This window comes from Sinohyriopsis cumingii, chromosome 11, assembly GCF_028554795.1.
Source record: "Sinohyriopsis cumingii isolate HCF-2022 chromosome 11, ASM2855479v2, whole genome shotgun sequence".
Lineage (NCBI taxonomy): Eukaryota > Metazoa > Mollusca > Bivalvia > Unionida > Unionidae > Sinohyriopsis > Sinohyriopsis cumingii.
The window spans coordinates 87088774-87114216 of record NC_142971.1 but is presented as its reverse complement, the minus strand read 5'-3'; the positions used below and the strand labels follow the sequence as shown (position 1 = coordinate 87114216).

General features: G+C 35.8%; 1 protein-coding gene across 1 annotated transcript; it reads left to right on the top strand.

The window, feature by feature from the left end:
* The first annotated feature begins 2346 nt into the window (after window positions 1-2346).
* On the top strand, window positions 2347-11118 carry LOC149788913 (uncharacterized). Its single transcript, XM_089975040.1, has 2 exons — window positions 2347-3128; window positions 7229-11118. Exons 1-2 carry the CDS (start codon window positions 2730-2732, stop codon window positions 7781-7783), a joined length of 954 nt encoding a protein of 317 aa, XP_089831166.1. The 5' UTR covers window positions 2347-2729; the 3' UTR covers window positions 7784-11118.
* The last annotated feature ends 14325 nt before the right edge of the window (window positions 11119-25443 follow it).

Genomic DNA, 25443 nt, shown 5'->3' with positions numbered 1-25443 from the left:
GTGTATGTGTGTTTGTTTTCTTCCCTTAGCGAAAACGTGTCACTTAACAAAAAATTTTTTATGTGTGTGTGTTTGTTTTCTTCCGTATGAAAAAACGTATCCCTTAACAAAAAAGTGTATGTATGTATGTATGTATGTATGTACGTATGTATGTTGTTGTTGTTGTAGGATTTAACGCCATTTTTCAGCACACGATAGGCTATACATGGCGGCCAGTATTAATGGTGGAGGAAGAACCCGGGAAACCCGCGGAAAGAACCACCGACCCACGAGAAGCTACTAGCAAGCTTTCTCACATTCCCACATTGGCTGAATCCGAGACTCGAATCGCCGCAGACAGAGGTGAGATGGCAGTGATCCGTAGCGAAGAGCGCTTTAGACCACTCGGCCACTATGTATGTATGTATGTATATATGTATGTATGTGTTTTTTGTATGCATGCATCCGTCTGTGTGTGTGTGTGTGTGTGTGTTTTCTTCCCTTAACAAAAAGCTTATCCCTTAACAAAGAAGTGTGTGTGTGTTTTTGCATGCAACCGTTTTTTTTTCCCTCAACAACCGCCCTGTCTCTGTGCTTGTTTTGTGTGAATGTGGAGCAGTGTGACTATAACCACTAACTCTTTTGCTGAGGTGATTGTAATGTATGGTGTGTTTTGTAGATAAAACGTTTCTTTCTCCACAATGTATTGATAGTAAATAACGTAGATTTTGTTAGTATGAGTGTGTTGTTTTTGGATACAGATTTATTTTAGATTAGCGCTCTCATTACTGTGGATTGTTTGGTAGGTAATTCTATGTCTATAAAGTTATATGTCCCGCCCCGCCAGTTGTTATAGATTTTTGTTTCGTTGTCACACTGTTTTACTCGATTGAGGTCTGCCCCTTGCAACATTGCTGCCAGTGTCCACTACCGTGACGACGCCCCACCTGTACCATTCCTATCGTCCCAATATTTTTTTGTCGCTGTACATGCCCAACATTTTGTCTGTATAAATCTTGTCCGTGAATCATCCCAGGGTGTTTTGTAAGGGTAATTCCCATTGTCCATGAATCGCCGTGAAAAGCTATAACGCTTGGCGGGGCGGGACATATAGTTTTATATAACGTCTGGCGGAGAGGGATATAAAACTTCATATAACGCCCGGCGGAGCGGGACATATAAGTTTATATAACGCCTGGCGGACATTGTTGCCAAATGTCCAGTACCGTGACGTCATCATTCCTATTGTCCCTATACAGTCCCAATAAATTATCGTTTGACATCCTTATGTTCAATTCTCCTTGACGCTAAACAGACCCAATATTTTTTTGTCGCGAGACAGGCCCAACATTTTTTGTCGCTAGACAAGCCCAGTATTTCCCCATGTTAAATTCCTATTGTCCCCAGAGTGGCCCAGGTTTATTTTTTTCGTGGAAATTCCCATTGTCGCTAGGGTGACCCACTTTACTGCTGACATGTTTTCAACTTTTGTCCAAATGCAAAGTAATACACCGGAAATAATATGTACATATCGCCAAAAGAACCCTCTAGCCGACGGTAAGTGTATAGAATATTCATCGATATGTGCGGACAAGAGTATCTGCATATTTTTGCAGGTTTTAATGAATAAGCGATATCAGCACCTAATTTCGCCAGTCAGTTATATCATTAAGGTGTGTGGCTGATTTTATTTGCCTACCTCATTCTCTGGTTGACTGTATCGGCTTTATCATGCGATGCAGAAGGTTTTTTTTTTTTTTTTTTTTTTTTAATAAGGCACTTAAGAAGCATCTTGACAATGTATCACCAGAGAATGTCTTGGTCCATTTGAAAGAATGCGGTTGATATAATTTTAGCTGTTTATTTTCAGCGTCGCAAGCCATGGGCGATAATCCACATCGTTCCTTTGAGATGAAGATGCAATGTGGATTACCTCCCGTGGTTTGCGACAGTACGGTTTAAGTCGAGCTGGGTTCCATATAACTAGAAATTTCGAAAATGGGTCAAAATTTTACGTAAGTTTTATTTAACTGCCAAGAAAAGATATTTCAGCTTTATTCAACCTATTAGGTAATATATTATCTTTGCCTAATTTACGCTAATATAATCCCTTTCCACAAGTCATACTTTGTCACCGATACTTTATTGTGAATGATAGACAAAGTGACTGTTTTAACTAAATATAAAACCCAAATCGGTCTATAGGCCTAAAGTTAGAATTTTACTAACATGTCGTTTAGACACACACACATTGCGATGAGGCTCAGTGTAAAATAAATCAACTTTAATACGTTATCATTTCTATATTTGGTAACGACAGTCATGTGACTTGCATGGCCTTTGAATCAAGTTATCCTTGATTGGTCACTCTTAAAGGAGTGGACGAATCAGTGACGTTGAATGTGAATGGCTGCGCCCAGGTGAGATACCAGGTACAAACGTAATTTCGTTTATTTCTAAAATATACCAATGTAAATTTACTGCTAGCTGTATGCTTCTGCGAACATATTAAACATTTACGACTTTAACTGAAAGACAACATGAACAATAACGTAACAAATATTACCTGTTACATACGAAGCATAAAAGAGGACGGCTACAAGGAAGGAACAGTTTGTGTTGTCAACATTCACAGTGTCGAAGAGGGACTTTTGTTTGTTTTTGTATTTTTAACCTAATTTACTAAGATGAGACTTTGTGTTGCATACCTTATACACCATATTTAATTTCCGGCCAAATTAATTTTCATAATGCCGTCTAAGAAAGAGCGGCTTCATTTGCTAGCACAGATTTGGAGCACACCCACTCCATTTGCCCTAGACTTCTTTGACAAAGGAAAGGAGGTAGTTATCGTATCCTCGTACAGAGACATAGTTGTTTGGTGGCTCAGACTTTTTCAGAGGCTTATCCCGCAGGAACTTTGCAAAGAGAAAAATGATATAATAAAGATCACTCCAGCACCCTCAGTTACATTGAAGTTGAATAAGAGATCAGGGATATTAAAAGTCTATGGCAAAAATCACTGGCGGTGGCTGGTGGATGAGTTTCCAGGAATTCTTGATCATGGAAACGATGACGTAGAATCCCTCCCGGATGCCTCGGATACCTCTGTGACTCGCTTTTTACAGTTGGACAAAAACCAGGAAGAGGTAAGACAAATTTCAACACTATTACAATTTTATCTTCTGCAAAAATCTACTTAATAACAGTGAAATTAAATAAGAAAATATAAACAAAGATTTTCTTTTACTGACTTCACAAAAGACTTGGACCACTCCAGTGGCCTAGTGGTTAGAGTGTCCACCTCGGATACGGGAGGTCGTGGGTTTGATCCCTGCCCGAGTCATACCAAAGACTTATAATTTTTTTTACTAAATGCTGCCTCACTTGGCACTCAGCATAATGAGGTTAGTGTTAGGACTGGTCAACCTTGTGTCAGGATAATGTGACTGGGTGGGACATCATGCTACATGTCTGTGGCATGATGTCCCATTGCTAGACATCACTATAAAATGCCACACTGCAGACATTATAACAATATGACTGAATTTTTTTTAAAGTTACATTTAAAATCCAAATCACACACACTCACACACAAAAGACTTGACATGCTGATAGTGTGCCAGTCTACAGCTCTGTCACCCCAAAGCATGTATCGTGCAAAATTTTATTAAAAACCAGGAAATTTATATGAGTATTGCTAATAAAGTCTATATCTTTTGATAATATTACAACTGTGATCTTAAACTATATAAAAGGAAGAAGCAAAACCATCAAGTTTTTGTAAAACTTGACAAATAATTTACTTCTTAAAGCTACAAAATTAACATTTAAGAGAAACTTACAGTATTGTGAACTAAATCCCATATAATCTGAAAAGTTCTTTCATAAGTCCAAAAGAATAGCTAAGTGTTCCAATGAATGTATGGTGCTGAATGTGCTGATGTATCAATGCTGAATGTAGTCTTGATGTATCACAATGGCATTGTCCAGTATGTCTTTGAATTAATTCACAACAGTCCCAAAATGTTGCTTTAATTCAGACTGTCATATGAGCACTTTTGTAATGTCAGTAACAAATTAAATAGTGCCTCTCAAACTAAATCCAAATATTATATTAAATAGATATGCAGACTGATATAAAAACAAGAACAATAATAGAAATTAGGAATGAAGATATTGCTCAAGTCAATCTTTATATATATTTATACATCTCCATGAATCTACTATAACTCTGTGTCAGAATACCTCATACACATCCCACCTGACAATTATGCAATGAAATCTAAACAGGATCATTATATAAAGAAAAATGACCAAAAACTAAACAGGATAGGTTGAGTTTCGAGTCTGTAAACAACTCCTCTATAAGATAAATTCTTCAGTCATGGTTCAAAAGTTAAAGACAAAATATAGATATACACTAAAAATGAACCAAAAAAAAAATAGTGCAGTAAAGGTAATTTTCTTTGGCCTGCAGAGTGGTGGGTAGTATTACCAAATTTGTACTTTGTTTCCAGGTTTGAAACTAATTGTCTTTTTTAAATATCTTTCTAGTTATGTATTTTGTGAATAACGCAAAATATTAATACCAGATGGAATTTGTACATTATATAGATGTTAATCATGTATACTAAAATACATATAATGCATAATACATATAATACATATAATGCATAATACATATAATACATATAATGCATAATATGTATAATACATATAATGCATAATATGTATAATATAATGCATAATACATACTATGCATAATACATATAATACATCATACATATAATGCATAACATAATGCATAATACATATAATACATATAACGCATATAAATCATACTACATATCATACATATAATGCATAATGCATATAATACATATAATGCATAATCCGTATAATACATATAATACATAATACATGTAGTGCATAATACATATAATGCATATTACATATATACATATAATACATATCATGCATAATACATGTAATGCATATAATACATCATACATATAATGCATACTACATATAATACATGTAATACATAACATATAATGCATAATACATGTAATGCATAGTTAACAAAGACTTATTAAATATGCATTTGATTATATGGATTCTTTTAACTGAATGTTAATATCTAGAGCTTGTACCGATAGTGTAGTTTATTTTTAATTCATTGATCTATATACTGAGTTTGGATAAAATTCTTAAAATTACGTTTTTTGTTATTTGAATGCACAAACAATTTAATCAAACATTTTTAGTCCATTTGTTTAAGTAAAATACGAGTAAAATCACGAAATGAATTTTTTTGAATTGAGAACATGATTAAATTTATTTTAAGTGTTGGTAACATTTGTCATCCAATTTTATGAAATGTTGAAGATACATTGAACAAAATGGTTGGAATTGATTAGAAAGAATGGTTAGCAACTATCTGTCAGGAAGGTAGAAACCATTTAATTTAATTGATACCTTTCTCTCTATCAATCCATCAGGATTTTTGAACCATTGACAGTTCTTATAATCTTCATAGCATGCCTTGTTACACTTGTTAATCATTTGTTTTTTCATTGCTTATTAAGACTTAAGACAAGATTCAATTTGTAAGACTTTTAAAAAAAAATATGATAGTTTCAGTAAAATATCTTAAGTATTAGTTTGATATTGTTCGTTATAGTTACAAAGAATCTAATGCATGATGGGAATGTGAAAAAGTATGCGGTGAATGAACAAATTATTTGCATGTAAAGTTTGCACAGGCCAATATACATGTATCAGTTTTCATGCTATTGTTTTTTATGTTAAAAAAGCCACATACAAACGTCTTCAGGTGAATTTGCTTGAAAATTTGAATAAAATTTGGCAAAGTCATGCATGGCTGAAGATTTCACATATTAGGCAAAAAAGATGTGTGTATTTCTCATCAGCTGACTGTTCCTGTTTTTCGTTGCCAACGCTAAGACTTTTTTTCTACCAGGGAAAGAAAAAAAGAAAAAAATAAAATTCCTGAAATTGATTTATGCATCTAATTTAGCCTTTTTTTTTAGCCCAGTACTTGAAATGCTTAGTACATTATATATACTAATCATTATAATACATTTAATGTTTAAAAAAGAACGATTTAAAAAAATGTCCCAAACTTGATTTGTGCATAAAATTTTGGTATAGTCCAGTAGTATGTTTTAAAACAAATATCTAACCACCTACTATACCTACTCCAATATTAAAACTAGTGTAATAGGAAGTACACATTTTTGCATTTTGCCTTACTAATTATAGCAGTACTTGAAAAACGTATTGCCCACATGCTTGGAATAAAGTGAAGAAAAATAATGGCTAGTGCACTTTATGTTGACATGCATAGACAAGAAATATAATTTTTTTCCCCACAGAAATATTTGTATATGCTTTCTTAAGACAGCATCTGTTACAATGTCATTACTGTTAGGAAAATTATTGAAATATGTGTATGGTTGTATCAGTAATATATAGTTGTGTCAGATTTTCTCTCTGTGTATTGGTTCTTTTCTTGTGTAAAAAAATTGAAAAATAGTGGATTTTCAATGATGTCTGTAAATGGGATTTTTATGCTTAAAGTTAAACAACGCTGTTTTTGCTCTGTAAAGTAAGGACACTGTGAAAATAACCTGTCCAATTCCTATAATGTGTTTTCCCTAGCAATAAAGCCTGCTGTGAAAATTAGCAGTCCAATTCCTATGCTGTTTTTGCTTCAGACATTAAGTATACTGCAAAAATAAGCTGTCCAATTCCTATGCTGTTTTTGCTTCAGAAATTAAATATACTGTGAAAATAAGCTGTCCAATTCCTATGCTGTTTTCCCTGGAAATAAAGTATACTGTGAAAATGAGCTGTCCAGTTCCTGTGCTGTTTTTGCAACAGAATTTAAGTACATGTATACTGTGAAAATAAGCTGTCCGATTATGCTGGTGAGCAATATTTATTAGATGTGAAAAGATAATAAATGTTCTCTGCACTGGATTTGTCCATACTTTGTGGGCTTTGTCAAGACTCTGAAACTAGGATGGGATGGGGTGTGTCAAGACATTTAGGCCCAGTGAGATGGGTTTGACAAACACTGAATTTTAGTTCCTTTTTTTTACTGACTGATTTCACTGAATCTCTATGTACACACACATGACGTAATCATAGAATGTAATTATATATATGTATATACTGGTAGGTATATGTACTTTATTATCCAAAAAATGTTATCTTGCAGGTTCAAGATTTGATAGATATGATTCCAGAAGGCGGTGGCATAATGATGCATGATTTTATCATGCGAATTTGGAAGAGCTTGATCGATGACTGGTTTGGATGTGGTGCATTTGTTTACATTGTCACACCACTCATTGATGAGGAGAGACTCTTTCAGTTGTTTCTGCTTATGATCAAAAACAAAGGGACTGGTTTTCACATTACTCTTGCAACACCAGAGAAAAGTCAAAATGGCCAGAAGTTCAGCAAAATTGTGAATATTGCCCGAAGGATGATGAAGAAAACACGCACACCTCGTACACAAAAACGTCTGGTCTCAGATGTAAAGATGCAGTGGGCCATGGAAAACTTAAATGTCCATCATCAGCAGTTCTCTACAAACTTTATAGCAGCATACAAGGATGATGAAGCAGAGGTCTTTACAACCACTGCTCACTTTCACAAAAGTCACTTCCATACCAACCAGAAGGACAATGTCTGTTACTTGAGGATGGCTACGGAAGAAATGCAGCGCAACTATCTCTTCCCTCTAGGTATTAGCCAGGTCAATTATTAATTGAATAATTACTAATATCTCCCAGTTATGGAAAGACATGCTATAAATGTAGTTGATTATTATTAATGTGAATATATTTAAACCTGGTTTATATATATGTAGCATTGTTTTCTGTTTCTTACGGTATTTGCAAAATATCTACACATATGTACCATTGTCCCAGTTGGTCTAATGTGCAAAAAATATCTACACACATGTACTATTGTCCCAGTTGGTCTAATGTGCAAAATATCTACACATATGTACTATTGGCCCAGATGGTCTAATGTGCAAAATATTTACACATAGGTACTATTGGCCCAGTTGGGCAAATTGAAATAACTGCTTCTTTGGCAGATTCCTGTAGTAATCATATCTGTTGGTCCATCCATCCATCCATTCCATCCACTCCATCCATTACTTTAATGTTAGATAACATAAGTGAAGTTGACATGCAGTTATATAACAATGATAACTTGAAATAGAATAAATTCCAGCATTCTGTATTTTAAATGTCCCCATTAAATGTTCTCATGACATTGGTTGCTGTAGCATGCCTTCATCATGAAAATTGTTGGATTTCAAGCAAATTGGAGATGGAGCTTTATAGTAATAAAACATTGAATGAGTTTCATTTCCAGTATTTCATATCCCTATTTAGAAAGCTCGACTTCTCCTAACTTTTATTCCCAGCACAAGCCATTCTGTTTAAGGACCTGCCACAGATCAGTGACCGTTACAATACTCCCATTGCCAGTAGATCTAAGTTTCCTAAAAGTTATCCATTTGTGTTGTTTAAATCATTATTTTACTGATGTTTTTTCCCATCAATACAGATTGAAATGACAGAAGCGCTAACAAGTTTCAGGGAAAATTGTATGCATACATGTGCAATATGCTGGAACTTTCTTTGACAACAAATTTGTATGCATTGTTATTTGTGAATGTTTTTGTGTATCTAAAGCTGAATTTCTTTTGATACCATACTGTCTCTTAAGCATCAGGCTTGTGAATAGTGTAGTCATTTGATGTCCTAAAGTACATTTAAAAGGAGTGTAGTCATTTTGATGTCCTAAAATACATTTAAAAGGAGTGTAGTCATTTGATGGCCTAAAGTACATTTAAAAGGAGTGTAGTCATTTGATTTCCTAAAGTACATTTAAAAGGAGTTTAGGCCACATTTAACCATTTTGAATGGTAGTAATAGATGTGAAAGAAAATTGTACGACTCTCATGATGTGTTATGTGCTTTTCAAAAAGGTAAAGTATGAACAATGTTATGAAGGCATTTTTGTATGCCTTTGTGTACAGATATATGCTGTATAGTCTTGTTGTCTTCAGGTTAACAGAAGTTAGGTATAGCTCTTTTTATAATCTTACATCCACTTCTAACCATTGTATAAAGGACAGTCATCGTCTAAAATGTCTATACATGTCATGTGGTACTTTAAGCTTCAGATTGTTATTTTTGCATTACATTATTTCAGTGATGTGTTGTATGGAGGAGATTCTTGATTATATTGATAGAAACCGATCTGTTTTGATTAAACCTCACTTGTATATTTTATATATTTCTTTGAAAGTAATTATGGTACTATGGTACTAACTGTTCTATTACACCAGGATCATGCACTCATTTCATCTTAAGTTATGAATAAAAAGGATCAGTACAATTGTTTGATATCAAGCCTTTCTGATAAAAATGTTAAGGTTATCAAAACATAAAGGTTATGCAGGAACTTTCCAAATGTCATTAGATTCTATTTATTGTTGTATATGTCATATAGTGTGCATGTTCAGCTGCCCTCATGTTATTACAATATAATAATTTTGTTGACCTCACAATGACTCAGTGCCATTTTATCATTAATAGTGCTGGAATCATTAATGACAGGCTGTTAAGACCATCAGTTATATCATTCAAATGTAGGTAGCAGGATGTAAGTCTTATCCTAGGTGTCATTTTATAACCTGACAAAACAAATATGAATGTGATAACAATTAAGGCATTGATGTACAAAGGAACTTGTTGGTTCCAAGAATTTCTTAGAATTGCAAATATGTCATCTCCAAAGCCTTCATGGTACATGTAAATGTGTTCTGTTTTATATTCTTGTTCTAATCCATATGGATTTTGTTAATTTGTAACAAGACCTTAAACCAGCTGCTGGTCCAATTTAATAAATGTACGTATTTAATACATCTGTTTGTAATAATGACATGTAAATATGTAAATTGCACTTTTAAGCATAGATTATGCTTATTGTTGCCTTAGATTACACTTTTACCTTGCTAGGGGTTTGGCAGGTATGAAATAATGTAACATTGTATTTAATATTAATTTCCAGAAAAATGACAAGCCAATTAACACATTTGTGTAAGCTGAAACTTCTGTTTCTTTGTCTGGCGCATTATATTTGTACCTTGCATCTTAGGTTATTAAATGGTTGGTTAGAAATCAAGTTCTGCAGACTTGCATTGGTAAATATAACCTTAATATGTTAGCTCACCTGGCAAATGCTATGTGAGCTTATGGTACAATAATGCATACATTTTGTATTGTCCATCTGTGCATCAATTATTCATCACAACATTTTTGGATGAAAACTATTTGTTGGCTTTGGTTTAGTCATGAAATACTTTCATTCAGGGTCGCAGTGGAGGTGATTGTCCTCAACAGGAGCTTCCATCTTTCATGTTGTTTTGAAGTTAGATCACATCTTAATGATGATGGAATTTAAAAACATTTAGTCTTTCTTTCGTGACTTAGTGTCTGTTCTCAGCAATTTCATATCAAAACTGGCCAATGGCCAGAACCATTAACCATCCCATTATTAGAAAGAAAACGTGCGCTTTGTAACATTTTGAAAGTTGAGTTTTTCTTTATTTTGCAATAATATTTACACTCTGTCCATTGTATAAGTTATATAAATAAACAGTTTATTGAACTAACCTAACAATGTTTAAATTCATTGACATCTCGATTTTGGATCATGAGATTGTTACTGAAAACTTAAGTAGCTATGTTTTTGAAGCTGTCATATTTAGAAGTAATTTCTTACACCTCTTACCTAAAATATATATAATTTAATTTTGAAATTTAACATCATTTTTAGAAATGATTACTACACGTATTAGTGGTTGAAACATTAAGCACCAATACTGTATAACCTTTTAATGTTTTGTTTTACTTTGTGGCATCTTGTCCCAGTTTTGGAAATACATGCTATGAATGTATTTGGTTATTATAAATTTGAATGTATTAAAACCTGGTTTCTGTATGTGTAGCATTGTTTTCTGTGTCTTACTGTATTTGGTTATTATAAATTTGAATGTATTAAAACCTGGTTTCTGTATGTGTAGCATTGTTTTCTGTATCTTACTGTATTTGCATAATATCTATGCATATGTACTATTGGCACAGTTGGTCTAATGTGAAATAACTGCTTCTTTGATTATCGAGGTTTTTAAGTTTCGTACAAATGATGCTAATATGCAGTTAAATGGTGTCACAATTTCCAAAAAAATATTTTAAATAAATACCCTTTAAACTTTTTTTGTCTTCAGATAAGCTTGGCATAATTGTGTCAGTGTTTCTTACAAAGCATTTTAGCAATCTAGTTCTATTTTGTAGAAATGATGCAGATCACCTCCCATTAAATATGAATGCTTTTGTCAACCCCTCCCAATACACAAACATAATTATTTGAAACAGCATCTTCAATGCTGTTTTCATAATTTAACCAGGAATATTCTAGTATCAAGACTTTAGAAATCTCCACAATGAGAATTAGACAATAAATAAGCCCACCACTACTAAAACTATATTTAAAAACCCTATTTTTATATCCTTCAATAACTTCACAACTAATCTGACTTGATTTGTAAATGATAACAGTATGGCACGGTCTGCTAGCAAATCATATAAAAGTTGATTTAGATCCATTGTTTATTACCTGATAATCTAGATGCTGTTTTATTTCCACACTGTCATGTTCCTGTCTGCAATCAGATATGACCACTACTGCAGCAGAGATCAAGTTTAGCATCTCCAACAGTATTTTATTGTTTTGAACTATTTTTGATAGAGATTAGTTAGCTATCATAAAGATGTTTCTCCTTTGAGCACGTTCCTCAATCACATTAACATATGGAATACAAGTCCAGGATCCAGTCGTCCCAAAGCCAAAATTCATCTTTACATATATATGGCAATAACTGTTGTGGCTTGTCTATTACCTTCCCCTTTCCTCCTAAGGTGTATCCAGTTTAAGCTGTCACTTTCTTTTGAACTGACATCATTGTTCACTTCACCTTTGTGCTATTTTCATTCCATCAATTAAGGATTTTGATATTTTCTGATTTATAAAGAACTGTTCTTTAGATGGTATACACTAGCTCTTTTAATTGTGACCATAATTATCTGAATTTTTTCCACATATTAGTTTCTGTGTTATCTAAACAGATGGGTCTTCATGTTTACATTGTATTAGTATGGCGTTGAAGTTCGTGTTCGCACACACTATTTATTTATCACCCCTGGTATAGCAGATGTCTCTGATATTTTGACGCTGTTATTAGTTAACATTTATTTAATGCTTACATAATTTAAAACTCATTTCAATATAAGCTCTAATGAGCTGAGAAATAGAAATGAAATAAACAAAACAATTTAGGAAATATAATTCTAAAGGTATTTATGACAAATGAATATATGCATTATTTCTTTCTCTCACCACTTTTCTACTTCAACCATGATGACTAAATATGCTAATGCATGAAATACATATACATACACAAAGTATACATCGTCTGCTACATGCAGCATGTGCGCCAGTTGGTCAGAAAATACATGATTAAATATTCTTAGGAAAAATGTTAAAGTACTGAATTGTTGCATATACAAAATCAAAGAACATAAAGTACTGATGTTTTGCATATACAAAATCAAAGAACATAGAGTTATGATTTTTTTGGCCAGCCATGTTGGGGGCGCATGAATAATTTCGTTACTTTGGTTGAGGGTTTCATTCAGTTCAGGGCAGCCCTGGTGTTGTAAATCCCACAGCCTGTATGAGCATGGCCATAGGGCCTGTAAGTCCGGGTGCTTGGGGAATATATTGACTCGAATGAGCCATGCCATCAAGTCACTACTGTCTTGGCTGCCGACCGTACAGTCCAGCCATCGAGATCTCGATCCATATCGTATAGCTGCACTTAAGATTTGATACCGTTGCAGCTACCGACCTTACTGTCCAGCCGTCCGGTCTATAGAATTCATGACCATCTGGCTTCAGTCATATATCATCCTATCCCTCGTCAAGTAGAGCCATGGAACGTTCCCATTGCTGGGAATCAGATTGATAGATCTGTCCGTCCGCCGATTACCATTACTCGGCAGTGCAGCTGTGTGCAGTGCCATCAATACACCCAGCACCAGTATTGGATGTTTTGATTTTGACAAGCCGTCTGTACAGATTCAACAGCTATATATTGTGGATATGGCTAGCCATTTACTCATGACTTACCCTCTCGTACGGTACTGTGATGTTCATAGAGTCGAGGGCTACGCCAAGTCTATATTTTCGGGAATGTACCCTCCGGATATCGATCTTGATCCCGTCCAGGACGGTCCGTACACTGAATAGTGTGGGGATAAACCTGATGATAGTTCATACTCAGATCCCACTATAAAGCGGTTTGAGTATAGCCTTGAGGCATAAGTATAGGAGTTTAAGGGATGTTGCTGAACTAAGAATGCCCGCCGCACCAACTCCCCTTTACACTAGCATACAGGGCAAATCCTCATTTAAATTATGATGCCAGAAAGTCAGCCCTTCTGTATGTATATACCTCAGTCGAAAAATTTAACCACATTTGAAAAACAAATTTTCGAGTTTATCTGCCAAAATCAGTGAGTCATGCAATTCCAAAGACTAGCTTTTCTGAGAGCCAGCTTCCAACGTTCTTTTCAATATTGCTGATATAATACAGATTTCTACGCCTTCTTCATCGATCTTCCGGCGTTAGACAAAAGCTACATAGATATCAATATGAATGTGGCAAATTACATGCACATGGTGCGTGTCCGGCCTATGTAAAACATGCTACAGGTGTTGAAACGGGATCATTTTAGGAAATACTGCAAGACAAAACAGGTGCAAAGTAGGCAAAAATACTCAAGTGAAGAGGAAGAAACATCTTTTGTAGGAACAGTGACAAAGGCATACACTGAAAATCAGTGACAAAGAATGCTACGTCACTGACTCTTCATGGTATTGATGTCACATTAAACCTTGATGCAGGCTCGCAAGTAAATATCATTCCAAATCACATTTGTGAAACAATGAACATTGACAGCGTTGAAGTAAAATCATCTAAGACCTGTATCACAAGCTACTCTGGTGACAAACTAATTGTAATAGGCAAATGCAAATTAAACTGCATGAACCAAGAGCTTGATTTTTATATCACAAAAGCAAACCAATCACCTATTATTGGGTTCAAAGTGTCTCTTACTACAAGTAGTTTGAAATATTCACAGGAATAAGGGCAATCATATCGTGAAAGAATTTCCCAGTGTGTTCAAAGGTCTAGGATGTCTGAAACCAAAATATCATATTGCAGTTGTCAAAATTGTGAAATCTGTCATTAATTCACCAAGGACGGTTCCTACAGCTTTACGAGAACCACTTAAATCAACTTTGGAAGAGATGGAACGGAAAAATGTAATACGGAAAGTTAATGAACCAACATAATTGGTTAGATCATTAATAGTTGTTGAAAACTACGAATTTGTCTAGACTAGAAAAATTTGAATCAAGTTATCAAGCTAGAGAATTATCAACTTCTTACGATTGAAGATATAACCACAAGGATGGCTGGAGCTAAGTTTTTTTTCCAAAACTAGATGTCAATCATGGTTACTGGCAAATACCCATGGATGAGGAAAGCCAGTTAATGACAACATTTAACGCTCTGTTTGGTATATATTGCTACCTGAGAACGCCTTTTGGTATTAAATCTGCTCAAGAAGTGTTCCAGAAACGCTTGGCACAGTGTTTTGAGGACGTGCCTGGGGTGGAGACTGAAATAGATGACATACTTGTTTGGGAAACTTCAAAGGAAGATCATGATGGAAAACTGAAAAATGTTTTAAAGAGATGCCACGAAATAAATCTGACAGTGAATTTGGAAAAATGCCAATTTGGACTATCAAAAGTGTGCTACGTGGGACATATGTTGACATCATCAGGTATTAAACCTGACCCAGAAAAAGTAATAGCATTCCCAGAAATGTCCGCTCCGACGGACAAGAAAGGAATTGAAAGATTACTGGGTACAGTCAACTACCTGGCGAAATTTATCCCAAATATGTCCACAATTACAGAGCCAATCAGAGCACTTTTGAAAAGTGACGCTGGATTTGTTTGGGAAACTGCACAGAAACATGCTTTTGAAGAGATCAAACATTCTAAGCAAAGAGTCTGTGTTGAAATACTTGCATGTTAAGAAGCCTGTCGATGTTAGTTGTGATGCATCAAAATCAGAACTTGGAGCAGTGTTAATGCAGTCAGGCAAACCCATAGCATTAGCATCAAGGTCTTTGACAGATGCAGAAACAAGGTATGCACAAATCGAGAAAGAATTGCTTGCTGTCTTATTTGGTCTTGAAAGATTTAATCAATATACTTATGGTAGTCAAGTACAACTTGAATTGGATCATAAACCTCTGAAATCAATCCTCAAGAAACCTCTATCTGCTGCACTGCCCAGACTTCATAGAATGGTTTTAAGACGGCAGAATTACAGTTTTATCTTAACGTATTGTCCAGGAAAAGACTTAATTGTAGCAGATACATTGTCGAGAGCATACAGACAGACGGAACATCTGCGATGAGCATGAATAGTGAAATTGAGTGCTGTGTACACATGATCATGTCAAATATACAGATTGAAGATACACAGAAGCAATAAAGAATGGAAATAAACGTGATAATAAAATGACCAAATTGCGAGAAATGATTCAAAAGGGATGGCCAAACAATAAACATCTAGTACCTTTTGAAATCATAAATTTCTTGAACTGTAGAGATGAACTTTAAGAAATGGACGGACTAGTTCTAAAATGAGAGAAGATTGTAATACCGGATGCTCTTCAGAAAGAACTGCAAAAAGAGTTGTTCAAAAGTCACATGGGCATTGAGAAGTCAAAACAAAGAGCAAGAGATATTATGTATTGGCCTGGCATGAATCCATATAATGCAGACACATTATCGAAATGTTCTACTTGCCAGGAATACAGAATGTCAAATAAAAAGGAACCATTGTTGTCTACACAACCTACTGCACCATGGGAAATGGTTGGAATAGATTTATTTATGTGGATTAATTACAAATGTCTTGAGAGTAGACTATTGCTGCAGATATTTTGAAGTTGCCAAGTTAGAAAATGTACGAGCAAGCATTTGCAAGACATGTAATACCACTAGAAGTAAGGAGTGATAATAGACCAGTTTTTCTCAAAAGAATATGGTTAGTTTTCAATGCACCCGGGGATTTAAACACACTACGTTAAGTCCCAAGGATCCACAATCTAAAGGTTTAGCAGAGAGAACCATGCAAACTGTCGAAGGAATTCAAAATAAGGCAAAGAGAGATGGAAAAGGTCCATATTTATCGATATTGGCGTATCGAAATACACCAATTGATGATATAGGATCTCTGGCACAAATTTTGATGAGTCGAATACTTCGTTCGACTTTACTTACTACCAACATACGGCTACATCCGCAAGTTATAAAAGAAAGAAACGTAAAGTGGAAACTGGGTGAAAAGAAAAATCAGCAAAAGAAACAGTATGACAGAACAGCTAAAGAGCTTCCAAATCTGACTTCTGGAGACACAGTTAGAATCAGAAAACAAGATCTTTGGGAATCAACTGTAGTCATCAGAAAAAGTAGCATTCCACGGTCGTACGATGGAAAACCCCAGGATGGTGCTATATACAGGAGAAACCGAAGACATCTTTTTACAAACAAAAGAGACATTACAAGAGATATATGATACATACGAAGATACTAACAAGGAGGTCACTGAAATGAATTACAAGATGCCATTAGTCATCAATGTGCCAAACCAGACAGGAGAGTTTCGAACAAGGAGTCTAAGAAATAAGCTTGCAAGATCCACAGATTTTGTTATGTGAATTTGATAATTTTTCTGAATTATACTGTGTCTTATGAATATTAGAAACTGGAAGTGGTCAAGGGCATAATAATGCATCTGTTATATCACATCAGTTTATATGCCGTGATAACAACTGGATTGAAGAACAAAATATTAGGACCTTAGATTTTAGTGGCTATGCCAATAAATCACCATGTACTTGTTTTCATGAGCATTAGAATGATTGTGAATGTCATAGGGTTAGAACTTAATTTTAATTACAATTAGTAAATCTTGCAACTCACCAGAAACTATTTGAAATATATATTCTTGTGTAAAATAGAACTTTGTCAAGTTTGAATATATTTACAATTTTATTAAAAAGAAAAGTAGAATGAATATTTGAATTTAAAAGAAAAGCACAAAACTCATTTTTAGGGGAAGTTGTGGTAATATACGGTATTAACATTCTGTTGCTACAAAAGATCTGACAGTTACAAGTCACTTGAGGTCAGTTCCAGGCTCTCAGTTGTAACCCTATATGCCGTATGATAACATTAGCGCGAGAAACTAGTGTGCGTGTGTTTTCTCTGTTTTAGCCACTTGTAATCTAGCCATTAAAGTAATTAGACCAAACCAAGTTATTTAACAAAATAAAAAGAACAAAAGTTGAAAGTGTCAGACATTGAGTCAATTAATTGAACTGTAACTTTACTTTTCTGTAGGAACAATTTAAACAGTTGAAAACTGTCTTTTCTTTTTAATTTGTATCGTCCTTTGCAAATGTTCTGAATAGTCCATGTCCCTTTCCTGTGTGTTTCTATAGCATCTTGTTCTATTTCACTTTCTTCTCTTCCTCTCGAAAGGCTTTCTTCAAGACCTCTATATCCACATCGGGTGTGTCTCTGACGTCTTAGGGTTTTGTAATGTTTAATGTTTTAATGGTATCAATTGTTTGTATCTTTTTATATCTGTTCTATTCGTAGATGATACATATTCTTAATGTTTACTTCTATTGATACTGAGTGATTTGCTTATCGTGTCGCCGATACTGTAAACCTAAAGATTAAAGGCTTTAATATTTCAACATGTTTACAACTTTGTTATTGATAAACTTTTCATTGAAATCGTCTCAGAAAATTAATGTTGTACGAAGTTCACAAAGACCATAAGAAAAACGTCACAGCTGTTGTGACGCACATGTCAGTTGAACTTATTAGCCATTCTAGACTCCATCCGATTAACACCGTTACGGATCACTGCCATCTAACCTCTGCGTGGGTTCGAGTCTAGGGCTCGGCCAATGTGGGTATGTGAGAAAGCTTTCCGGTAGCTTCTCGTGGGTTGGTGGTTCTTTCAGGGGTTTTCCCGGGTTCTTCCTCCACCATTTATACTGGCCGCCATGTATAGCCTATCTTGTGCTGAACATGGTTACAGTAGGGTATTTGATGGTACATAAAGGGGTTCACAGTAGGGTATTTGATGGTACATAAAAGAGTTAAAAGTAGGACATTTGCCCGTACATAAAAGAGTTAACAGTGGGGCATTCTCTCTGTTCATAAAAGAATTAACATTAGGGCATTTGATGGTATATAAAGGGGTTCACAGTAGGGTATTTGATGGCACATAAAGGTGTTCACAGTAGGGCATTTGATGGTATATAAAGGAGTTCTCAGTAGGGTAGTTGATGGCACATAAATGTGTTCACAGTAGGGCATTTGATGGTTGTTGTAGAGTTTAACGCCATTTTTCAGCACACGATAGGCTATACATGGCGGCCAGTATTAAAGGTGGAGGAAGAACCCGGAAAACCCGGAAAGAACCACCGACCCACGAGAAGCTACTGGCAAGCTTTCTCACATAATCACATTAGCCGAATCCGAGACTCGAACATGATGGTACTTAAAAGAGTTAACAGTATGGCATTTGCCTTTCCAAAAAAGAATTAACAGTATGGCATTTGCCTTTCCAAAAAAGAATTAACAGTATGCATTTGATGGCATATAATGGGGTTCACAGTAGGATATTTGAGGGTACATAAAATAGTTAGCAGTAGGGCATTTGCCTGTACATAAAAAAGTTAACAGTAGGGCATTTGCCCGTTCATAAAAGAATTAACAGTAGGGAATTTGATGGTATACGTTATTGTGTTCATTATATATTGGCTGTTCAGTTCGTATGTGTTTCATCATCTCCTTGTTTTGGAAACGAGAACAATTAGACTTTTTCTCAGCTGTCTTGCTCCACTGCTACAGCTTCCATTTGAACAAACCGCTATCACATGATACTCGCCAGTTAACCCGTTTATGTTATGATGGACCCTCATTAATTGCTTTAAATGACCACCCTTTGGCTCTCCAAACTACATTGTGCTCTAGACTAAACGAACTGGGACTACATTCATCATTACCTAAATGTAAACAGAAGCGAAAAAAGAAACGTTTTAAAGCTGGCCGGCGTAGAACAGGAAGAAGAATTCCAGTTATCTCCCTTATGCCCATTCCGGCTCGACAATTTAAAAATTCGACCGTTAATTTAGATAACCTAATTCAAATCCCTATTAATTGGCCAACCTTTGTGTCAACTGTCCAAGAGATACCTCTGCGTATTGCATTATTCAATACCCAATCAGTAGGACCACCGGAAAAGCGCACAGAAATAGTTAATTTTATCAACGACCTGAATATTGACGTCTTTTTCCTGACAGAAACATGGCTAATAACATCAGGCGATGAGCCCAAGTGTGCGGATCTAACACCCACTGGTTACTCCATCAAGTCGTTCCCCCGTAACTCTTGCGGAGGTGGAATTGCTGTCATCACAAAGAACTCCATGATCAAACGTCTTAACCACACCACAACATTCAGTTTCGACCACACATCGTTTGAACTAGTCCAAACAACGCTCACACTGGAGCAAAGGTCAGTCCATTTTTCTGCCTATACCGCCCTCCTCCTAGTAGAAAAAAAAAAACAAGCTGGCTGACTCTCTTTTTGGAGCAGTTTCCGAATCTCCTGGAGTATGGAAATTCGATAGGTGGCAACCTGATTATTCTTGGAGATTTCAACTTTCACTTTGACCGTCCCGGAAACCCAAACAACACAACTCCCAGATTCCATTAATGTTTTTAACCTCAAACAGTCAGTTAACCAACCCACCCATAAACATGGTCACATTTTACACTTGATTCTTTATAGACCTGATGATAACATTCTACGGTTCTCCCTGGTATCCCATGACCTTGCATCAGATCACCTCTGCATTATATGCCATTTTGACGTATCAGTCCCGAAGCCTCCACCTTTATCTGCTACTAAAAGAAACCTCTGTATGATAAATAGAACCAAACTAATGCATGACATCCACGCAAACCTAAAAACATGCTTACCTCCTGCAGCAGAACAACTCGATAACTGCCTGGGTTCGTTGCTCGACAAACATGCCCCAGCTACCAAGTGCAGAGTATCAGTTCAAAAGTGTTCTTCATAGTATAGCAGTGTTAGGGACCAGCTTCGCAATATTAAAAGAGACTGCCGTAAAGCTGAAAGGTTTTGGCTTTCCACCAGACTCACTATTCAAAAGCAAATCTGTGAAGCCGCTAAGAAGAATGTCACAAATATAGTCCATGCAGCGAAATCAGCCCACTACACTAGCAAGATCGTGGAAAGTTCGAGCTGCAAAGAGCTCTTCGAGATTACTAACAAGCTAATGTCAAGGAACAAATCAACACCACTTCCAACTACCTTCTCTCCAGTCGACCTTCCAGACATGTTTGCAAATTTCTTCTGTGACAAAGTACAAACCATTAGAGATAAGCTTGACACCATAATTTCAATTGTCTCGTCGTCACCATACAGTTGGGATACAGAATTTGAGCGGCAAACATTAGCAGCATTTGAACCTGTCTCTATGGATTTCGTACGTACAATCCTGATGAAGAGTGCACCAAAGTGACGCGAACTTGATCCAATTCCAACATCACTGCTGCTTGAGTACTTAGATCCAGTATTGCCTTCACTAATTGATGTTATTAATACCTCTCTCTCATCTGGGGAATTCCCATCATTTTTTTCAAAACTGCCATTGTAAAGCCTCTGCTGAAGAAACCAACACTATACCATAACGATTTAAAGAACTACCGCCCAGTTTCTAATCTCCCATTCATATCAAAAATCTTAGAAAAGGTTGTTCTATCCCAGCTTGTATCTCATTTGAATTCAAACAGTCTTTTTAGCAATGTACAAACTGCATATCACCCTTACCACAGTACTGAAACTACTCTTCTAAAGTAGTTAATGACATTCTCACTGCTTTGGATAGCCGAAAGATTACAGTCCTCACTCTCCTCGATTTGTCTGCAGCATTTGACACAGTAGACCATGATATATTACTTCACCGTCTCCAGCATGTATTTGGCATTCATGATACAGCCTTACTGTGGTTCAAGTCCTACTTGGTCAACAGGACACAAATTGTGTCTGCAAATGGAATACACTCCAGCCCAGTTGATCTATGTTGTGGTGTTCCACAGGGGTCTGTTGTTGGACCTGTTCTCTTCATTGTATACACTCAGCCGCTCTCAAGTGTCATATACCATCATCCAGTGTCTCACCAATTGTACGCTGATGACACCCACATATACAAATCTAGCCACCCAGCTGAAGCTGATGCTACCATCCAAGGTGTAGAGAGGCGCATTTCTGATGTGAAATCATGGATGACATGTAACAAGTTGCAAATGAATGATGATAAAACTGAGGCCGTTCTGATTATAACACAAAGAATTTCTCATTCACATCTTTTACCTCAAACAATAAATATCAGCAACACCATTATTAAATTCACACAATCAGTACGAAACCTAGGTGTTACTCTGGACAGTACTCTCACATTGCACCAACATGTCATGAACATATGCAAGGCTGCATATCTTGAGCTGAGACGCATCAGCTCCATTCGCAAATATCTTTCAGTTGATGCCATTAAAACACTTGTGTGTTCATTAGTACTTTCAAGACTGGACTATTGTAACTCAGTTCTGACTGGTTCATCTCAAAATCTACTCCAAAAACTTCTAAAAGTTTAAAGCACAGCTGCTTGTATCATACTTAGAGTACCACGATCGGAGCACACCTCCCCGCTGCTCTGTACCCTACACTGGCTATCCATTCGATCCAGAATCAAGCACAAAATGTGTTCTCGGTGCTACGTTTCACTGACGGACTCTAGTCCAACATACCTATCCGACCTCAACCATGTGTATACACCAGCAAGATACTTACGCTCCTCTTCTGACAATCGTATACTCATTATTCCCACTATGAAACAAAGTCATATGGACAGCGTTCATTTGCATACCATGGCCCAGCAACGTGGAATGAATTGCCCACTGAACGTAGACACAAAGACACAGTGATCACATTCAAGAGTGTTCTCAAAACTCACTTATTTCGACTGCAAGAACAAATTTAAAGACCTAATAATGTTTTCTACCTTAGATAGTCTCAGAATGTTGTTTTTATGTTTTCTAATTTCATGGTGTTTGTTTTTGTAATCATATCATTGTATTTTTTTCAAATCTTATATGTGTTGTCTAATGTTGCAAAGCGCTTTGAGCTTCTAAAGATTAGGTGCTATACAAAGTCCTCATTATTATTATTATTATTATTATTATTATTATATAAAGGGGTTCACAATAGGGTATTTGATGGTACATGAATGAGTTCACAGTAGGGCATTTGATGGAATATGAAGGAGTTCACAGTAGGGCATTTGCCTGTGCATAAAAGAGTAAACAGTAGGGCATTAAAGAATTAAAAGAAGGGCGCTTGATGGAATATAAAGGAGTTCACATTAGGGCATTTGATGGTGCATAAAGGATTTCACTATAGGGTTGATGGTACATAAAGGGGTTCACAGTAGGGCATTTGATGGTAGATAAGACAATGACAGTAAAACAAAAGAAAGTAATTCCAAATGTGACCTCACGGCTGTGCCGATAAAAGTGGTATCACCACTGTGGCACTTTTCTCCTACCGATATATTTCAATACCTCAGCAAGAAATATATAGTTAAACTGCATTAACCATCTTATTACATTGGTCATGTTCATTAAGACGATTACAATCATATGTAACCTGATAAAGATCACGTATACTCCGGATTAAGGTGACAGTTGTTATAATGGGAAATAACCCTTCAAAACCTATTTTATTTATGTAGGAGTTATCTTTCATGAGAGAGAGAGAGAGAGAGAGAGAGAGAGAGAGAGAGAGAGAGAGAGAGAGAGAATTAATCCGAAAGAAACCCAGAAGGGGGACAACGAATGATGATAATAAGAAGAAAGATGACAATGAAAATGTGACAATTCATCCTAATGATTAGGAAAAAGAGTAAGATTGTCGTTTATTTTTATCGTTTTCATTCACGTGTTCTCAACAGCACAACGAAAAGAACCTCCATTATACATAAGCCTGTAGTTCTTTTGCTCATTTTTTGACATGAGAGATCTCTCCGAAGCAATCTTTTCTAGTATTCCGTGACACTTTGAGGTAAACCTGGGACCGAACGTGCCATTACCCTTTTTGGTAGCTTTGTATCATTCCTAAACAGCCTACCACTGTTGCCAGCCGTAGGGATCGAACAATGATGATATCTTTATTTTTATCATCTGAGTTTAAGCTGTGAACGGCAGGGTAGTGTTCACTTTCTCTTCTGTGGTCTTAAACTTCGCTACGAAAAAATAAACTGATTTAATTTAAGTTCTCTTATTTGGCATCATCTTTCTTGACAGACGGAATTCCCCTCCTCCGCACCAACAAGTTCTACCGTAGTCACCCAAATTCCACTTTTACTGTTTTACAGGATCCACAGCATCGTGGTGCAGCTTGGTTTTCAAATCTGGTTGGACGGTTTCATCTAGGATTTTGATTCTGTTATGTCCATTTAATATAAATTGCGTGTTTATCATTTGTCCATGATTGTATGTCAGACAACATAAACATGATGTTTACATAGTTAACTTTTGTCCATGATGGTTGGTTATAAACAGGTTGTCTATGAACTAAGAATATCCTAGAAACAGACTTGTGATAAGGCATGTACGATTATTTGAGATTTAATTTTAATACTGTAAGTGTTTCTTGAATTTTGACAAAGAACTTGCTTGCTGATTTTTACTTATGTTGATTGTTTCACTTCTTTATGTTACTTAATTTAAGACCTAGAGTCGTAAGAATAGTGTCATGACACAGCTTGACTCAACTTCGTCAACACGATTGGCTGCTAACTTCAACAGGATCCTGCCAGCATTAATATTTACTGACTGAGAGTTATAACGCGGAGCGAAACTATTAGCAATGTCTACAAAAGTCTCGCATTTAAAGACGCATACCATATGTCTACATAAATCTCGCATTTAAACACGCTTACCATATATCTACATAAATCTCGCATTTAAAGACGCTTACCATATGTCTACATAAACCTCGCATTTAAAGACGCTTACCATATGTCTAGGGCTCAAAAAGATTCAGCCATCATCGCAACTCTTAGCAGCAGATGGTCATAAAATGTAAACCGCTTGGCTCGTGCACTCTATGTATTCCATGCACAACTCAGAAGCACTGTTTTGGCATATCCGATCAAAATACAAAAATTAAATTTCGGTATTCAGTATCTCTTCACATATTTAGTTCCACGCTTGAAATAGTCCACTTACAGTGAAACGTTAGTGAAAAAACAATTAATTACTTGTAAAGATTGGATAAATAAGCGAGACCAATCACCACCTCCTAACATCAAAATATGTCATTTGAATGTTATGGGGCAATCTGTTTTGCGAAAAACGTATTCATATGAACTAAAATGGCAATTTGATATTTCATTTTGTGCGCAATAAATCACTGTATTGAGATGACACTGAACTACTGCATTGTAATTCTCTTGTTGTATGAAGACTAAGCAAAATGCAACGATCGTTACATTTTTCATATACCTTGGGCCTTGCATACAATGCACGTGGCAAACACCACGATGCAATATAATGGGGGATGCCATATTGGTCTTCAAACTGGTCTTTTGACTGACAATCATATTACATGCATACTTTTAACCCGATGGCTATCAAACCTTCCATACTGAAAGTACGGTTGTAATCGGTACTGATAATAGCGAAGAGTAGACCTTGGCTTATTTATTGCGAGACATGACAATATTGCTAAACGAATTTAGCCTGTGTGAAATCAAGTTTTTTTTTGTGAGGTTGCAGCAGTTTATATTCCAGTTATTAAAAACGGCAAAAAATAATTCTAAATTTCTAAATTTAAATGAGTGCTTTATGCAATGCCAGGATTGACAAAAGAACAAATACACCGCGTCGGTAAAAAGGAAGAGTAACATTAAGTGGAGAAATTGCCATTTAGTATTGCAGTCACACATTTTTTAGTGAGGAAATTGATTTTTATTGTTACAGTCGTATACAGCTGAGAGAAGAAATGGACTTTTATAGGATC